Below are 19709 nucleotides of genomic sequence, written 5' to 3'. Positions count from 1 at the left end.
CCCTTTCCAAACTTTAAAATATTGCAATTGACCTCTCAACTTAAGGGTCTTTTTAACAGAAAGTCCTAATAGATGAGGGATGGTGTACAATTCATGTGATATATTTTGGGGTTAATTACACTTGGCCTAGCAGTAGATGAATAGTTTTCCTTTTTCATGATGGCAAGAGAATCAATTTGGTAGTCCAGGATGATAGTATTAGCGAATGTGTACAATTAACTCATGACTTCATACAATGAGATTGGTTATAGACTATTTATCTTAATTTTACAATTCGAACTAGATCACAAAGCCTATGCTACAATGTCAACTTGTGATGTTTTATGCTTTACAGCTTTCAAGGAAAGGAAATCCGTTAAGCCATACTGTATGCTGCTAATTTGGCTGTACCAATGAGATCTGAGCTTCCATGACTTTGAGATACGACGATCTTTGACTATACACTAGTCAGAAACTATGAGAGAAATGCTGGCCTTTCACAGGAAGCTTGCGAGGCTCCAATTTTCCAAATGCGGATGGATAATACTCATAAGCAAACAAAGACGTTTGTAGAGGGTTGTCATTTTGAGAGGTAGACGACAAAGGTTTTTTAAAGCATGTTGTTGCCTTGCTTGAACACGCCGTGTCGGACAAGCTTAGAATCTAATCAGCTTCACATAGTGTACGTCTGTAAGACTCTAACTATAAGCTTTGTTTCAAGTGAGCTGTCTTTGCTTGCCTGGCTCTATTTACCAACTCTCTCAACATTGATCTGTCGTTTTTCCTAAAGCAATCATTTGTGTGCACCCTTTCTATTTTGAACTGGATTTATACAGTTATACTAGCTGCTTGCCTCTGCTCCACAACCATAATTCCAACTGTAGCAACTAACATTGACATCTTAGGATCGGCAATACCTTTTAAATTTTGAATCAAAGAATTCACCATATTCATATAAGCTTTCCCCAATAATGAACCCATGTGCTGATAACAACAAAATTTTGCCCACACTTACAAATGCAAGATTATATATGTACTCTCACTTGTCTATCAGTACACAACCCCACCACATCCATAGTTGGTCAAACTAGACTTGAAAGTAAAAAGATTTTTTTTTTTTTTTTAAAGAAAAAAAACTCTCATCGGTGTAGAAGTAACCTGAAACTGAAATCATATGGCATTACTTGTACTAACTGTGAAAGGGGTTCTCTTCCCCTTCTCTCAAGGCATCTAACTGCTCCGTTACGAAGTTCGTCAGGTAGCTGCAGACAGACCCAATCCAGCAATGACTCCAAGTCCTTAGCAAAGTCAAGTAGATACCAATCTAGTAGCTTGGGAACTACTAATTTGTTTGTCTTGGTAATGCCAACTGCTGCCTGCAAATAGTCTCTCTTTGCTGCTTCCAACTCTTCTTCAACTTGTGATGCTGAGTATACCCTCACCTTCATTAAACAAAGCATGCATTTTCAGTACCAGCACATTCATGAAAATAGAATTTATCCACATTCTATACCAAGGCACTGTATGGAATTTACAATGAACATGATTGTTGATTGCAACAGTGACTTCTAAAAGTCGACGCTTGCAATGAGTTCATTCAGAATGAAGAAGGAAAATATTTACTTGAAGGGTACTTCTTCATATTCTCGTGGTACAAATTAGGGACTTCCTCTATAACTTAAGAATATCATCAGAAGTAAATACAAACTTACTGCAGGGGAGGACCAGCTTCCGCAGGAGAGGGCAAATGTAACCAAGGGTTCAGACCATTCCAATCCAAATATGCTTCGTGCTTTCATCTCATCATTTTTCACAGCTTTTCCACATGTCTGTTGAGTGATAATTAAGAAGAAAAAAAAAAGAAAAGAAAAAGAAAAGGAATTTTAATTAGACATTAAAGTTAGTTTTGTGTGGGTGGGAGTGGGACCAAAACAAAAAGAAATCCAGCCTGAAAGCATAATGAAGTTGAGATAATGACTTACAAATTTCAAGTGATAAGGCAATCTCAAGATGAAATGTTCTATTGTAATTGCGTTGAGCAAGTGTCCTCCCACAACGATTGTCGCCTGAGGCAAGCACCGCTAAATTTAGTTGATTGCAAAAATGATTATCCAACAGTTGCTGTTAACCATGTGCTACCATATTGGAGAAGCCATTTTCTTAATTGTAATACAAAGTAAACAAGCTTAATAGGGATTCTCTAAAGATGATGACAGTTAGCATCTCAACTAAAAGTGACAGACACTTGAACTATCTGATAGAGAGATTACATAAATCATGTTTAAGTATATATATAATAATTTCATACATTATGTCCATCTTTTTGATAGATTAATAGTTGGAGAGAGAAAAAGCATAACTAGAATATTTTACTATGGATAACAAGAATGATGGACAAATCTTACCTTTTGCATTAGTGCTACAACCATTTCAGGGGTATCAGGAATCCCATGCTCTAAAAATGCCTATAAAATTGACATAATCATGTAAGTAAGTATGGTCTTGCTTTAGTATTTCATGCTGGGTAAAAGTAAAAAAATATCCTTGATTTTTCAATCCTGGACTCATTGGTGAGAGGGAGATATCTTACATTCATCATGCAGGAATTGTAAGTGTTTATCCAGAAAGCAAGCTTCTGCTGATGCGTAAGACCCTCCAAGTTCACAGTGGCAAGCTTTCCAAATAGGACCCTGAATTAATACATCTCATCAGAGGTTAGACTCTAAATACACACCCCCGCACCATTAAAACATCAGTACAAAAAGCTCACAACTTACTTTAGTCTTTGGATCAGAAACAAAGCATTTGTTGTTCGGTTGAGATCAACTGAAGTTGCTTCAATTGAACAGAGATGCTTGTAGGGACCAATATCTCTATTTCTGATTTCTGAACAGGTATCATATGGATCTCGGAATTCTGTTTCTCTGTTGCTTGCATGAGAAGCTAGTGTTTGAAAAGTCCCTGATTCTACTACTTTGTCCTTCAATGTGCTCATCCTCACAAAAATGCTAGACAAGCACTTCAATATATCCTCAGATACTTTGTTGGGGGTGCTATCAGCTTCCAATATTCTTTCATCTGAAGAACAAGAAGAGTTCTCCTGTGCTCTCTCCTGGTCTACTAATCTGCTCTCTATCTGAAGCACAGAAAAGCCGGGATTAATATGACTATAACAAAGTAGAGACAAAATCCTATTGGATAATGCTAATTTGTATACCTGAGACCTTAAAGGATCAACACACTTATCCACTGATCCATGTTTGATTGGAGGTTTCTTCACTGGGGTTACAACTTTTGTACATTTCTTCTCCGGAGATAGCTTATCCTTTACAGAATTTGCACACAACCAATTCTCTTTTCCTCGTCCATTTTCCGGAAGAGGCGGAGAGGAATTTGGTTTCTTAGTAAATTGCTTCCCCATAGCTGGCCTACTGGGAAAATTTGTGGTTCGATCAGGGCCGGTATCAGCGAACAAGAGCTTCCTATTTGAAGTACTTCTGGTAAGAGAAGGTTGAAGTCTGGCCATGGATGTTGCTGAATTGAGCTCATTTTGGGGCAAAGACTTTGATCGCTGATGTTTGGAGCTTCTAATCAAGTTATGATCCATCAAATCGCCCGAATTTTCCACATTCCTCTTGGAGAAAAGGTGCACTGCTTCCTGATAGAGACCTTGTCTAAAATTCACAACTTGCTCTTCTAGACGAACAACCTCTTCTTCTAAAACGGCTACTTCGGCAAGAAGCTCTAATGTCTGCAAACAAATGAAATCACATCCTTCATTATCCTGAATTCATTAAAAGCTACTGAGAAAAATGTATGACAAAATTCCAATATTGAGGACCATATAGGATAATCTGAATGTTCCTTCACTTGGGTCTCTTTCATTTCTTCACACAACCAATTTTATTAATGTTCTTAACCCTTCTCCACTCAAAAAAGTTGGCAATTTTTATCTATGTTCCATGAGAGAGAGAGAGAAAGATAAAGGGGAATTATTACTAACATGTGGAGGGAGATAAGGAGGAAGACGAGGTAGAGCTCCTAAAGGTCTAGTAAAAGCCCTCTCCAATGCTCTGTGGACATTTTCTTCATGTCTGAGCTTCTTTTTTAGCTTATCAACCTGCATTTTCCAGAACAAAATAATCAAATCAAAGCAAAAAAAAAAAAAAAAAAAAAAAAAAAACAAAGAAAAGATTAAGTTAGACCCATATGGGTGAGAAAAATACATCTTGAAGTAAGGCCATTTTCCTTTCTCTATTTGATCGGCGCCGATTGGTCACATGTTTCCTAGCGTCGATTACTCGGCTCCCCTGAGTCTCCATCTTCTCCTTCTTTGTGAATTCAACATCAAAATGACATTAATCAAACCGAACCGTTAAGAGAGAGAGGGGGGCTAAAGGAAGAAACTATTCGTTTCTTGAGAGAAGTGAAAGAACCCAATTCGGATTTGGATCAAAAGCACCTACTTTTCGCATTTCAGAAGGAGAGAATACGCAATTAGAAAGAATATCTAAAGGGAGAAATTCCAAGCTATTTTTTTATTTTTTTGAAAATAAATAAAAAATTACGGAACTAGGACAGTACTCTGAAGTAGCTTTGAAATTACGGCATGTCTCAGAAAATCCGTTAGATATAAATATATTACTGTTTCAAGCTCGAGACTCCAGAGCTTCATTTTCTTGTAAAAAATTACACACCCATCTCGAAATTGACCTTTCACTTGCAGAGAAATTATTATTTAAAAAAAAAATCACAAAAATTAATAACCAAAAGAGAAGGATGGTGCGCACTTACTTTATCAAGGTTCAAAGGAGCTTTCATTGCCTGAAGAGTGGTGCGCACTCTGGTATTCATCTTCTTTTACTTTGTCCAGAAAATGAGAAAACAATGCAACACAACTAATATACCCTGAAAATGACAAATACGTAGCAAGTAATTACCAGAAACTAAAAATAATAATCCTGAATATAAGAAGCAATAATATATATAAAATGTGATGCAGAGAGAGAGAGAGAGATTTCATACCTTTTAGAGAGCGGGAAAATGGAAAGCAAAGAGGCCCAGAAACAGAAATGGCAGATACGTTTAATTTTTTGGGTTGTTTTATATCTCGAACAGAGTGAACGAAAGCAACAAAAGGCCACAGAAGGAGGAGAAGAAAACGACGAGGTTTCGAGCTTGAAGCGTCATCCAAGGAACATGCGACAGAGGGACAAGAACCAACTGTATTAAACTATCCACAAGTAAACTGTAAACCCAATTTAGTTTCAAAATATTAAATAAAATAACACTTCCTTTGCAAATAAACAAAAATATAAACACAGGAAAAGTGCGAGAGAGGTGGAGACACCCGCACTCTCTCTCTCTGTTTTAGATATAGTGCTTCACTTCTTCGTCTTTCCAATACATGTAAATCATTTTCAGAGTTTTAGCGTATGCGAGAGATAGAGAGAGAGAGAGAGAGAGAGAGAGAGAGAGAGGAGCGCATGTTAGTCATGATGAGAGCGGGTTGTCACACACAAAGCTAAAGTGAAGCAGACAAGCGAATAGCTGCTCTTCTTGCCAGGTCACGCTCAGACTCTCTCTCTCTGTCTCTCTCTCACTCACTCTCTGTCTCTCTCTCTCTCTCTCTCTCTCTCTCAACTTGCATTATCAACCATATATAAGCTCCCACATCTCTAAACACGCTTCTTGTTTACGCGATTTACAAGACAAAGAGACACAAAAGCTTTTTTTTAACATGCACCTTTTTTTTTATGTCTAATAAATGCCTCTGTGTAATCACTGTTTTGAGCCTACCCTTAAACAGGGTGTCCTTAATTTACAGCGGGTTAAAACTTAAAATAGTTCAATAAAAATAAACTCTTTTAATTTCTTTTTACTCTATGGTATGCCTTTTTAACTATTTCCGGCCAGCTTATGAAACAAATTGTGTTTTAGTTACTTTCTCTTTTAACGCTCTTCTTCTTCTTCTTCTTCTTCTTTTTCTTTCTGGGCTTCTCTTTTAAACGTTCAAAGTTAAAGAAGTGAGTGCTTAGGAGAAAAAACAAAGTGAAAGAAGTGAGTACTTTAGTGAAAGTAGCAAAGGAACTTTTGCCAGCACGTGATGAGAAACTAATAATACTTCTTGTGGCTTAGAAAAAAAAAAACACTTCATGTGAATGCAAGGATTATTTTTTTCTTGTAAAATCCTATTTTTGTATTCACTCGTCTTTCTCTTATCCTTCTATGTTTAAGTGTCACTGTCAATCTTATCTTTAAATGAATTTTAGCTAAAAATAAAAAATTCAATAATGAATTAACAATGTCAGATTAACGAAAAAGATGAAAGAAAGACAAGAGAATACGATTTTTTTTTTTTTTTGGACGTATCAAGTGCTGGTTATTAGGACCACAATCAAGCTAGATGATTGGAGAATGAATCAAAATCAAGGAATAGAGAGGTGATGAAAAGTATTCAATTTTTTTTTTTTTTTGGTTCTCAAATATAGTCACTGCAGGTATCATTAATGATAATCTTAATCCATTCTCTTAAATGCCATAATGATAAGAAAATGATTAAAAGCTCAGTTAATGCCCTGTCCATATTCTGGTACATGTTTGAGATATGAAAGATAGAAATTGATTGCTTTGTTGAAAGGGATTTAACCATAATGCCTTTTCATCTTTTCATGTGAGCAATGTGACATGCTAGTTGATGGTGCATGAGGCACAAAATCGATTGGTTTTAATAAGTGAGTTAAATACATAAAATATTTAATTGAAAATAAGGAGTAAATGACAGAAATACCCAGAAGAAGCTTACTCCTAAAGACTAGTTTATAGCTGAAACTTTTTGGGAAGATGGTATAGTTGTCACCTTCATTCTTCAAGGTGGTGCCCAAAGGCCCCAAACCAATATATGGAAGAAGTGGGATTGGATGTACTATTTTGCCCCACTTCCACCCACCTTTTTTTCTCAGAATAAAAGACTACTTTAAAGGAAAAATTAAAAAAAAAAAAAAAAAAAAAAAAAAAAAAGTCTACTGTAACATTATCAATTTATCATGGATTCTTGGACCATGTAGCCTGGCAATTGCTATCTATTTTAGTTAAGGGAAAAATATAAAAAAAAAAAAACTTTTTAAACTATTAGCGGTTTGCAATATAGCTTCTTAATGTTTAAAATATATTAAAGTAGTCTTCCAAATTATCCAAATGTATCAAAAAGACCACTTATTTTTTTTATATTCCTATAATACGTCTATTCTTTTAACAAATAAAATAATAAAATAATTGTAAATTAAATAAGAAGTAAATGACAGAAATACCCAGAAGAAGCTTACTCCTAAAGAGTAGTTTTATAGCTGAAATTTTTTGGGAAGATGGTATAGTTGTCACTAGTCATCTTCAAGGTGGTGCCCAAAGCCCCCAAACCAATATATGGAAGAAGTGGGGATTGGATGTACTATTTTGCCCCACTTCCACCCACCTTTTTTCTCAGAATAAAAGGCTTCTTTAAAGGAATACAAATTTTTTTATTAAAAAAAAAAAAAAAAAAAAAAAAAGTCTACTGTAACATTATCATGGATTCGTGGACCATGTAGCCTGGCAATTGCTATCTATTTTAGTTGCCTTGAGACGATAAATTGGTTGAATCTTTGGCAACTTGCAAAACTATATATGTAGCCTAGCCAAGTGCTTACCCAGCCTGAGTCCTTAACCACAATTTCATTCTGTCTACAACATCAAATATTGTTGCTTTTCAAATATACCCATCATGGCTCAAACAAAGGCATATATATAGGAGCAAGCATAAAGCTAGTAAAAAGAAGGCTCTTTTTCTTTTTCTTTTTCTTTTTCTTTTTCTGTGATATATAAAAAACCGATAAGTTCTATCCACACCACACGTATAGTCGTCTACTTTAATTTATGAAGGAATGGAAAAAGATTGTTGGTGGCCAAAACACGGAGACATGAAATGAGGACAATCATCAACGTACTCAGCAAACTGCTACAGTTGTCGCCATATTTTTAATTTGGTAACACATCTAGCAAGATACGTGATCTACCCGGTATGTCCAATTTCAGCAATGTCCACCATACGTTGGATCTCAATATAATACTGTTGTTCATTCCTAGAGATTAAAGGACAATAAATAATGTCTCTTTTTGTTAATTTAATTTGTCTTTACATGTTTTTAAGAGTATTTTGTGTTTGATTTGTTTGTTAATGAAATTGTTTAAGCAGAAGGCACTAATTAACACATATGCATGCAGATCGAGCACAAAATAATATTTAAGATATTTACTTACGACAGCTTCACATAATCCACGGAAGTATAACACCTTGATCAGAAATTTTCATAGGATTTTGGGAGGGGGGGAAATGGTAAAAAGGGAGGGGCAAATGGCAATATATAGTGCTTCCTCGGAAACTCGAGAGGATTAAACGTGAAAGTGATTGTTTATCTTACAATAATAATATTTTGCCGAATATTTAATAAAGGTAGTTTAAAAGTGGACTTTAAGTCACATTCCCGATGCATTCAACCGAATAATATATCAATATCGGGAAACAAGATTAGGTGCATGCATGGATTTAATCATACTAGCCATTTTTTTATTTCCATAACCACGTGAGCGTGCATTTCATTTAAACATACTCTCTCTCATATATTACATGTTTTTTTTTTTTTCTTTTTCTCTACACATCCACACAAGAAAAGAAAATGGGAATTCGAACTACTGACCTCTGTTTCATAAGGCATAGTTCATTGTCGATTAAGCTACTCATTGGAGACTTTTTTTTTTTTTTTTTATCATTCTGGTCTTATATATATTACATGCTTGCTCTACCTACGTACTCTTGGAACATCGATCATGGTATAACCCTTTTTAGTCCAGAGAAAAGCAAGTGCCTCCAAAGCCTCTCCCACAACTAAAACGAATTTCTGAATCAAATAATTATATTTACTTTTTAAGTGTAATTGTTTCTCATTCTTTTACAAAAAGCCTCCATCGAACTTAATTATATTTATCAATAGTACTATTTTATTAATAAAGTTTTTTCTTGAAGAGATTTAATTATTTCATTGCGTGGTGCTTTACTTCTTCTTCATATTTGGATGGGATGTCGATGTTCTCTTCTTGTGTGCAAGTTTCATCATAATGGCAATGCAAATATATATCGACAATAATAAAATTGTACACCATGCGTCACCCCACCAAAATCATTGTACTCCATTTTCTTTTTCTTAGTTCCATATATATATAAATATACATGCTCAAGCAAAACGCTTAAAAAATGTTCCAGTAGTACATGCAATTGACTCAATTGATTGGCATATTTTACAAGATTGGTTCGATCTACTGATCGATCTATACTTACAAATGTTTATGAGTAAATTACATATTTTTCTCCTTTTTTATTTTGGTGGTTAGATGAGTATAAATTTAGCAGTTCATCAGGATTGTAGTATATATGGGGACCAGGCATCAATGGCTTGCAGGCTTTAATTGAGCGTGATCCATGCTTATCAGAGAGCCCATAATAGCCAAGTTGATGATCATGGAACAGCGATAAATTCTTATATTGGGCTAAAAGGAAAGAGGAGGGAAAAAAAAAAATATTCATGAAATGGTCCCAAGCAAAACCACTTCAGTCTTATTTTGGGAGTGGTCCCAAACATGAAGGGGACGGTGTCCCAGCATAAAATTTTGGGCTCCAATTGTAGTGACTAGTGAGGCCGAAAGCATGAAGTAAAACAACAACAACAAAGATTGATGCAATTAATTTGTGAAAAGGATCGAGCAAAAGCAAAGCAAAGACACATGCACAAAGTCTAGCTTCCTCATCCCTTCTTTCTCATTTACTAGAATCTCTCATGAAACTCATGGCTGGACAATATATATACAACACATGATCATGATATTTTGCTCATGGCATTCATAAAAATTCACCGAAAGATTGTAATTCTGAAAATTGTTCAAAAACCTTTCACAAGGTCAAATGTGTTTGTGAACAAAATCGATTTTAGGGCATTTTTTTTAACAAGAGATCATATAATTATTAATGCGTCTTTGGGGACTTGTTAAGGGCTCCATATATATGTGATTTGATTTTTAAGGCCTTTTTCTATCTCCTCTCCATTGGCTTTCCTATATCTTTGTTGACATATCTTTAGAAGATCCTTGAGGCACTGAGCAGGACAGCGTGTCATGTGAGCTTAATCTGCTCTGCACTCTGCACTACAATTGGGTGAAATGATGAGAGTAGAGCAGAAGTTCGATTTATTCATTTTTAATAAATGCAACGCAATTTTATTTTATTGCTTTTTCCTTATAAAATTGCTTCTTTTTTTTTTTTTCTTCTCTTGTTTCTGGGTTTTTGTTCACCACCTTTAATAATAAGAAGTCAACGTAATTGTAAGTCACCTGATCGATCTATCGTACTTGTTGTGCATTGTTAGGACGTTAGAGAGGTCCCCAAGATGAAAACAATAATGGGGCGGAGCAGTCACAATCCCGGTTTGCTGTATGTATGGTCCAAGCGAAATGGACCACCTCAATGGGCCCAATTTCTGTCTGAACCAACAAATAGATTGAAGGAAACGCAAAGCTTTATCCTCTTCATAGACAATTCTGCACAAAATCGTATAAGCATAAGATGAGATATTAACCAATGGAATATAAGATATTTTTGCTTTTTGGGTGGCAAGGTCGCTATCCAGTTGCATATGGTCATGCCAGCTCTCCTTGTGACACATAATGGTCCCGAAATTTCATATAATAATCATTGCTTTGCAATACGAGCAGTTAAAGACGTTTCTGAGTTGCCGGGTCTTCCCACACACGTCCATGGGCTTGTCAACATCAGCCTTCACGGACACGTAGTGAGCAATCGCCCTCTCCTTTTGCAGGCCGTAAGCCCATTATAATGTGAGAGTTACAGCCTTCTAACAATCTTTATGACTCTACTGTCTACATGTGCATGCAATTAACGGTAACTTTAACTTGTTTCAAAGGAAGCATCCATGAATGGGCAAACTCCATTATCGAATGACAAACACAGACGAGACGACAGAACCATCACACTGCTGTTGAAAGAAGACAAAGGTTTGAGTTGCCGGGTCTAGAAGGGCTCCAGGTTTGAGGAATCTCAACTACCATAACTTATACTCAACGTTTGATGTTTGCATTATTCCACGTGAATTGGAAGTGCATTAATCAATAAGCAACAAGATTAGGATAAATTACAAACTTATTCTAACCAGGTAGATTTGGCTAAAAAACAAAAAACCAATCTTCTCCCTTCATTGCTGTCACTGTCGTTCATTTAAAATAAAGTTTATTGTATTTATAATAAATATATTACAGTTATAGTAATTAAATATTCTATTGATAGATACCATACCACAAGTAAGCAAACAAAGAGTTACAGTCACGGACAGTTATATTTCAGTTACTTACGGGAAAAGGACACAGAAACAATCAGAGTTTTACTTTGGCAGAAGGTAAAAGCAAACAGAAAGGCATGTTTGGTCTAAATTTCTGAGGCTATTTTTATTAGTTACCTCTCTTACCAAGTGAACCACAGGTTTATTACTTTCTCTTCTTTTATCTTCTTCTTCTATCATTTTATCTTTGGAGTTGGAGTAAATTACAATTTAATTCCATGTGGTTAGGCCTAATTACATTTATCCTGTTCTTTAAGACTTATATTAAACGTTTTATAGTTTGGATTAAATTGATAAATTTATCAGACAATCAAAAGATGCTGCACTACCTTTTAATGGGTATATTTTATCTCCAAAAAAAAAAAAAATTGCGACATGACCATGCCAGTTGGATAACTAGCCATGTGGCATACGCCATGTAACTAAGTGAAAAACGACAAAAGACAATGAATTATTAACCTTTACCTCATATACGAATGGAAATGACTATAGGTGTGGTAGCTAAGGAGAGATTTGCAGCTGCAACTATATTAAAGGATTATTTTTTGATTTATCATTAACCTTCTTTTTCAAAACTTACAGATTGTAATCCAGACTTTGTCAGGAAGGTTTGTGGACCCCTTACAAAGAAGCTCTCAGAATAATCTTTTGTAGCACTGGAGATCAATGAAGTGACATCCTTTGACATTAAATGAAGCCCAGAAAAATGGTCACCCCATATATCATATGCATATTCATCCCCAAGTCGTGCCTTTTCCTCTTTCTGGTTGTCGAGTTTTGACCCAGGAGCTCGAGCATGTGGAGCAATTGCAGAAGTTGATGCCAGAAAAGGGGAAGGACATAACACATCAGGGGCACGCCTGCCAGGACAAGGGAAAGTAGCAGAAGGCAACAGAACAGGCTTGGTAGTAGTTTTTCTTGATGCCGAAGGCTGCTCTTGAGTAGAAAAGAGCAAGTTGTTATTGCAATGCTTTACAGAAACCTTGGGCTCCAATTTGTTCACCTCAGTGTTGGACCTAAAAACCTGATCCCTCTCACAGAGTTGGCTTGCTGCTTGAGTAAATGGATACCTGCTAGCCTCAATAGTTTGTTCCATATCAGGAGACAGTGGCCGTGTACGATTAGGTGTTACAGATATGACTGGGGACAAGGGAGATGATGGTGTAGAATTTCCACTATGACTGCTAGAAACTTCAAAAAGTCCAGTTAATTTGGAAATAGCACCTTTTCTCTTCTTTCGCCTCCTTCCCTTCTCTTTCCCAGTTTTGACTGTAAGGTTACCTGGTTGGGATGCTTCTATTGTATCAGCAGTCTCAACTGCTACAGATTTTGATAGCAAAGAGGATGGAAATGCTCTTTCCTTTTGATTATCTTCTAAAGAATCGCTTGTTTGTTTAAGATTTCCCATCACTTGGCTCACATGTTGAACAGTCATTCCCTGTTCTGGGGTCCCACCCTGACCATCAGGATATCTACTAACCGAAGGATGAACTGAGGCTTGATCATCCCCAATAGTCCTTAGGAGACTATCCACCTCACCAGACACAGACAACTTACCATTACTCTGTTTATCATCCAGAGAACCCAATGCTATGAGATGAGAAAATAGGCAACAGAATACCAGTAACATCAAGGAAACAAGAAGGAGGACTGCTACAGAGGATTTCTTCACTCGCATCCAGAAAACTGATTTCTTACAGATATTGAACATGTACAGGGGCAGACTTGCCTTCATGGGAATCACAAGAATACCAGTATCCAAGGCCAGTTCAAGATCACTATGTACCATGGCTGCGGAAAAATCGTACTGGTATGATATCAGAAGCTTTGTTGATTCGCCAGGTTCAAGAGCAAAACCTTTACAGGTATGCACCATAAATCCATCCTTCCCGCACTCTGTTCCAGAAACTTCAATTTTTCTCACCTCCAATGGCAAGTCTCCTGTGTTCTTGGCAGAAAGTTCTTTTGACAATGGCTGTGAACAGGCGTAAATCATCTCTTCCATGTGAACCAAAGTATCAGGGGGAGAGATATTCAGAGGAATTGGCAAGTTGAGGTTAAACTCTACACTCTGTACAGGCTCAGACCCCTCCAGTAGAAGAAGGGAAAGTGACCCTCCAAATCCCCTCAAAGATAGCCACTCCACACCTGAAAGATTGTTCCTTACCAGAGCCGAACTTCTCCACCCACATCGGTTCAAAGGTTGGAAGGAAATTGGCCCAAAAGATGCTGTACCATATGGATGAACATAAGCCTCTGTTACTGCATTCTCTGCTATAGAGAACCCATATTTTGGAGGGATAGATTCATCAAGAACCAAATTACTGGATGGTGGTTGTGTGAAACCATCAGGGCCCCTGCATTCATCAATAATCTCTCCTGAGTTTAGGATAAGCTGCATTACAACTGGCTGCTGGATAGGATTCTTTACAGTGATCCACTTGGAGTGATGACTTCCAACCTCAACCATTGGGAAGAATATCTCCTGATCATCAAGCACAGACATGCCACTTGCAGTACCTTGAGATTTCCAGTTTTCTAGTACCAATTCATCTGCCTCCGCTGTGTCCAGATCCTTACAGATAATAAGTTCACAAAAGCATCTTGGTTATTGTGAACATAGACACACGAGTACATAACAAGAAACAACATAATTTAAAAGCTAATATTCAGAGTCTGTAATGCTTCTAGTTTTGAGTAACTACTCTCTCTACCATGATGACAGTAAATCACAAAATTTAGACCTGGCAACAACAGACAAATGTGGGTAGCCTCCTATATGATCACCCCTTTTCAAAACTGGAGTCTGGACCTTAACATTCCCTCCCGTTTCATTTCACTGAATTAGCACCAAAGAAATATAAAGAATGGGGTTCCCACTTCCAAGTTCCCAATGAACATCAAGCAACATTTCATCGATTCACTCTTCTTTCCTTTCTCTAGATTCTTTTCAATTACCAATTATAACAAAAATGACATGTGAAGCTCTTGATTAGAGAGATGGGCCGTTTCAGAGATTTCATGAAAAACCTGAACTTGCTAAAGAGAAAATTATGCCAAATAAAACGAGGGTGCAAATTGTATTTTTAAATTTTATGCATCAAAAGGAACATGTATTTCCCCAAAGAACATATCAGCATTTCGGTATGTATCTTTATTTTTTTCCTTTTTGTTTTGGGGGTTTTTGGGGTGTGTGTGTTTTGGGGGGGGGGGGGGGGGGGGGGGTTGGGGTGTGGGGGGTGTTTGAGAATTAAAAATGACGTTACTGAAATTGAATAGGTCCAGAAAGAAAGTTGAAGATCTCCTACAAAGTAAAAGAACTGCAAAGACAGCCAGAATGAACTCTTGCTAATATGGTGCAACATCCCACACATGGCCTTACTACCTATCAATAAAGGTAACTACCTCCCTTGCCACCAACAAAAAATATCAAAAATTCAGCAGTAACCTTTAAATTCCAATGTAAAATAATGTTTTTTTTTTTTCTTTATGACCAAGGCCCTTACACTTAAGCCAACCCCTTGGGGTTAAAAACATATAAAGATCTTTGGCTAAAAATTAATGTTCAGCCATGCCCATTACAGGCATATATAAAGATCTTGGAAAGCCAACTATCTTCTTTGTTGTCTATTACATTTCCAAGCTTTCATGAACTAATATGTCAAAATGTTTCATCAAAGCTCAACTCTGGGCATTTTCAATCTACTTATCGGTTAAATGCTGTCCAATATACATTTTTTGATAAGTAAATGAGATCGAGTATACATGCTGGACAAAGGTATAATATTATTAAGAAATGTTTGCTTACTCATTAATGACGAGGCACATGCATAGTCACAGTAATGTTCTTTGACAGGCAGATGTAAAGAATTTAGAACAAATAACAGAGTAACTAGACTTTTGAAAACAAATTCATAGCTGACCTAATGCCACAATGATCTGTCAACCATAAAGGATACGTATAAATAGAAATACAGCAAGTAGAATCGGCATACCTTGGCCTGTGATGGTGAATGGCTGCCACTGCCCAAGGGCCCTGCCCTCGTCTTGCCAGATTCAACCTTTTCAAACTGATATTCATTTCCAATAGAAGAATCCTTCTGATGTCTTGCACAGAAATTGGTTATTTCCTCGCACGGAATTTCAATCTGAGGAGTACTCGAGCCATTTGTCAGTATGAATAACTTACAGCTTCTGGATACTTCGGGTGGAGAATCACATGATTCAAAACACAGGTGAGTACAAGTAACCAAAGCAACTTGTGTGATAGTGCCAGGAAAAAGAAGTAAGCCTTCCACATATTTGATATGAAAATTTTTAGTGCCTGAAACTTCACTAATCTTAACAACATTCAACAAGTGAGAAGCACCATTTCTGATAGAGATAGCAACAACAGTTTCACAAATATCACATCCCACTACAGGTTCAAGAAATGCTGAAACAGATCCTGAAAAATCATCATAGACAGCTTTCCCATCTAGTTCAGCTTCAAGAGGAACCATAACCGTATCAGACTTGTCTTTTGAAGACCTTAGCAACTGCATACAGAATGCACCAAAGATTTTGCCCTGAGACCCGATTGAGAAGTCTATCTCTAGGACTGTCTCAAAGCTACGAGGACCAATCTCCCAGTTTCCATGAGGCCTTATTGCCAAAACTGGTGAACCAACTTGACCACTTTTCACAACCAACTGATCCTTAACACTTGGCAAACCGAGGTCATTAGAGCCCTGAAAATTGTCTACGCTACAAAGCACTTCGATGTCATGAGAAGTATGCCCTAGAGAAAGTGACATCCACGCAGTCACTTCCTCCACACGGAGGGTTTCATCAAAGGGATTGAACAAAGACAAATTCTTAGCCCACCTTCCACTGGACAAAGCATCTAGATCTAATATAGGCTGAATTCCATAAGGCGACTCAATGGCAAAGCCCTTAGCCTGGATTACGAAACCGCCAGAGCTTGTCTGCAAAATCAAATGAGCAGTGGACAAGCCCAACCATCTAGGTAAGTACACAAAACAGATTGAAGCTACTTCACCAGGTCCTAGAGAAGCCTCACTAAAATTGCATGGATAGAATTGAAGGTCAGTACTGAACGGTTCATAGACATGTAAAATGCTGTCATTGCAAGTATTTGCCACAGTCAAGAAAGCTAATGAAGGAAGATATAAATGCTTTTGTCCCCAATCCAGTACAGTAGGGTTAATTTCTACATTGGGAGAGGAAGAACCATCAAATGAACCTGCTTTGGTCATCTCAGAGTTCTTTTCTGGTCTAAAACTTTTGCAATTCTGATTAAGTAAAGATCTTCTAGAGGAAGAAAGATAATTTTGATTAGGATTGTCAGCTTGAATGGCCGATAACTCATTAATATACTCTCTGGAGTTTAAAGAACAAGAAACAATCCCTCCTTTCAATAACTTAAACATTCCAAAATCAGATGACCAGCTTTTGTTACTCGCCCACCCATTATCCTTAGTAGATTCTTCAGGTAAAGGACCATCAGACTGCCCCCCAGAAACTTCTAAAGCAGCTGCTTTGTGTCCATGCTCTTTAGAAGAAAAACCAGGTAATGTGGAAGGGAAGCAGAATGAATGAGAATCGGTACAAACAGTCCCAGGACTTAAGTGGGTCATCGGATTTCCATATCCCGAGCTGATATCACCAACAGCAATATCCAGAAACCCTACATCATATCGATCCCTGTAGGACTCACACGCATCATGTTCCACTGACTTGGGCATCCCATTCATAGAGCTTGGTCCACATGTAGCTTGGCAAAAAAGGGTACATGAAAGAACCACTATAAATTGGAAAGCTCTGACTGGGTGAAACAGTCTTCTGAACAAGCCACAACCACAATTAACACAACATGCGAGAATGGTTTGCATTTAACCATAAAATTTTAAAGTTGACATAAAAAGACAACTTGCCACACAAAATCTCCTTACTATAAGGAAATTATAGAAATACGTGACAAAAAGCACTTCAGTAACTGAATAGTGTATCTAATTATGAAAAAACAAATTACAATCCTTACAATGTATTATACTAAATAAGGTCGGAATAACCGCATTAACAGTTATATTGACATTTATTTCTGACACAATTTTTTTTCTTAAAAAGTAAGATTTGCATGACTAAGAGGGGCTCGAATTTCATTTTCTTTTTCTCAGTAGCCAAACAGAGGTAAAGTGATATAAACATGCCGCCATGCCGGGGCCAAGATATCAACCAACAAGGCACATTAATAAGTATACTATTATAAAAAGCAACATAATGCCAAGAAACATTTAAAGAAAGAATGAGTAGTAGGCCCAACAATGTTACATTAGCAGAAGATGTTTAAAACAAAGTTCAGCCTCTAATAGTTCCGTAACATTAATTATTCATGCTTATTGTAATCACTAGTTTCGTTCCTTCCGTTTTAACTTAAAACTAAAAATATACAAACAAAAAAAAAAAAAAAAAAAAAAGAGGAGGGAAACCAGAAACCATATAAGCTGTAAATTGGTCCCTAACCCTTTAATCCCACAGTTTTGGAAGTGATTCTCATCCACTCACTAATCGCTAAAACCTAACACCGGTAGCTCCAGAGGCACTTCGTAAGTAATAGATTCTCCAGAAAGAGAACTACTCAAGAATAACTTAAACCAAGACTACTAAGCAGCTAAACCACACGAAACAGGCCCCAGAAACGGAAACGAAAAAGCAATCAACTTTCCGAGACTAGCAGAAAGCAGATTTCTTCTTTTACTAAGCATCAAAATAAGGAGAAAAACATAAAGAAGGAGTGAATGATGAGAAAGTGAAAGGAAAAGAAAACGGCTTTAGAGAACAGAGAATCGGAAACATCGGAGCAAAATAGAGGATGGAGAGGCAGAGTGTTAAGAGTCACCTGCGGTTGTACATGAAGAGCTGGTCCGAAGCACCGATCATCGTTAGGGTTCCGAAGTCCATGTCTGAGAAAAAGGCCGAATCATCTGAGGAATTTCTAGGGTTCTCGGAGATATCAGTGGCCTCGGAGCCTGGAAACGCTTAGAAAGCAAGCACACCTGATAATAGCGAATGAATGGCCTCGGAGGACCAACCGGGCTCTAAGACAGAGAGACAGAAGAACACGAAATTACCCATTTCGCACTCTATCAATATGTTATTACTAAACTGCTTCTACAGTGGTAGGCTTGTCTTAAAAAGTTTAGATTTACTACTATTTTAATACAATTTCCTTTACAACTTTATCATGATGTAATAATGGGGACATGTTACATTTTTGTGTTATGGTCTAAAAGTTAATTAATGCTGTCACATTAATATTGTAAGAAACTTATTAGATAAAAATGCAATTTATAGTATTACTCTATGAATCTATAATAAATATTAGTGTTGTGTAGCAAATTCACGTACCAATTCATATAAGTGTTATGTGCTATAAATTACAATTTTATCTTATTGCTATTCTATTGTGCTAAATTGACAATGCCAAATAATCATTATATCAGTCTTGATATATATATATATATATATATATATATATATATGTCCCCCTTTTTATCAGGATAGTTTAATCTGAATACAAAAAATTAGTACAATTTTCTATCTTTTTGCAATACAAAAGTACACATTACAAATTTTTGCTAGTTTGGGATATTAATGCAACCTTTAATTTAGTCGTCTAGTCGGCAAAGTTTAGCAGAAATCATCCCTTTGATGCATTAAAGTAGAGTGGGACGCCGCCCTGGATAACAAAGATAAGAAGATTGGGCTTGGGATCATTGTGCGTGACCATGGAGGTTGTGTGGTAGCGATGATATGTGGGACAAGAAAATACATTCACGACCCTGCCACGGCAGAGGCGTTAGCTGTATATGAAAAGGGGCGGAGCTTAGTGGAACCTTAGGTCTTTGTAATATCATCTTGGAGGGAGATGTACTTGAGATTGTCCAAGCTCTCCGCAAAGAGTGAGGCTGTTGGGGACCATATGGGCAAATGTTGAATGATGAAAGATATCTTATAAATAGGCTCCAAGGATGGACGGTGAATTATGTTAAATGTACGACCAATGTTGTAGTCCATAGATTAGCTAAATTAACTCTTTCCCTAGGGGAGAGATGAGTTTTCAACATGTATGAATGAGATTGTACTTGCTGTACAAGCGGTTTTTTAAGAAATGAAAGGTTCGAGTATCAATTCAAAAGTTCATGGGAACGTTGCAAATTAGATGTAAAAAAATAAATAAATAAATAGTAGCTAGCATAGCTCCTCATGTAGGTGTGATGTAGACTCTTA

At 36.9% G+C, this 19709-nt stretch overlaps 2 protein-coding genes across 3 annotated transcripts; both read right to left on the bottom strand.

Annotated features, from left to right (window-relative positions):
• Window positions 1-210: 210 nt before the first annotated feature.
• LOC132188780 (ternary complex factor MIP1 leucine-zipper protein (Protein of unknown function, DUF547)) lies at window positions 211-5447 on the bottom strand. Its single transcript, XM_059603316.2, has 11 exons — window positions 5005-5447; window positions 4774-4887; window positions 4206-4310; window positions 3983-4099; window positions 3197-3730; window positions 2757-3115; window positions 2570-2669; window positions 2385-2444; window positions 1962-2045; window positions 1692-1808; window positions 211-1421 (listed from the first exon to the last, which is right to left on the bottom strand). Exons 2-11 carry the CDS (start codon window positions 4831-4833, stop codon window positions 1119-1121), a joined length of 1839 nt encoding a protein of 612 aa, XP_059459299.1. The 5' UTR covers window positions 4834-4887; window positions 5005-5447; the 3' UTR covers window positions 211-1118.
• Window positions 5448-11943: 6496 nt separating this feature from the next.
• LOC132186919 (uncharacterized) lies at window positions 11944-18531 on the bottom strand. 2 transcript variants are annotated; one of them, XM_059601037.2, is made up of 3 exons: window positions 18319-18531; window positions 15413-17261; window positions 11944-13992 (listed from the first exon to the last, which is right to left on the bottom strand). In XM_059601037.2, the coding sequence occupies exons 1-3, from the start codon at window positions 18378-18380 to the stop codon at window positions 11974-11976; spliced, it is 3930 nt and encodes a 1309-aa protein (XP_059457020.2). In that variant the 5' UTR covers window positions 18381-18531; the 3' UTR covers window positions 11944-11973. The 2 variants fall into 2 exon arrangements, with proteins under 2 accessions (XP_059457020.2, XP_059457021.2); XM_059601038.2 differs by having other exon boundaries at window positions 15413-17258.
• Window positions 18532-19709: the final 1178 nt, after the last annotated feature.

The sequence above is a fragment of the Corylus avellana genome, chromosome 6 (genome assembly GCF_965113065.1).
Source record: "Corylus avellana chromosome 6, dhCorAvel1.hap1.2, whole genome shotgun sequence".
Classification (NCBI taxonomy): Eukaryota; Viridiplantae; Streptophyta; class Magnoliopsida; order Fagales; family Betulaceae; genus Corylus; species Corylus avellana.
Note: the sequence above shows the minus strand (reverse complement) of the source record. Positions and strands in the feature narration are given on the sequence as shown.

Coding starts and splice junctions, on each gene's coding strand:
- LOC132186919 (XM_059601037.2), bottom strand. CDS start 18,380: ATGGACTTCGGAACCCTAACGATGATCGGTGCTTCGGACCAGCTCTTC. Junction 17,262..18,318: donor CTCTTCATGTACAACCGCAG/GTGACTCTTAAC, acceptor TGGCTTGTTCAG/AAGACTGTTTCACCCAGTCA. Junction 13,993..15,412: donor ATTCACCATCACAGGCCAAG/GTATGCCGATTC, acceptor ATTATCTGTAAG/GATCTGGACACAGCGGAGGC.
- LOC132188780 (XM_059603316.2), bottom strand. CDS start 4,833: ATGAATACCAGAGTGCGCACCACTCTTCAGGCAATGAAAGCTCCTTTG. Junction 4,100..4,205: donor AAATGGCCTTACTTCAAGAT/GTATTTTTCTCA, acceptor TGGAAAATGCAG/GTTGATAAGCTAAAAAAGAA. Junction 3,731..3,982: donor CTCCTTATCTCCCTCCACAT/GTTAGTAATAAT, acceptor ATTTGTTTGCAG/ACATTAGAGCTTCTTGCCGA.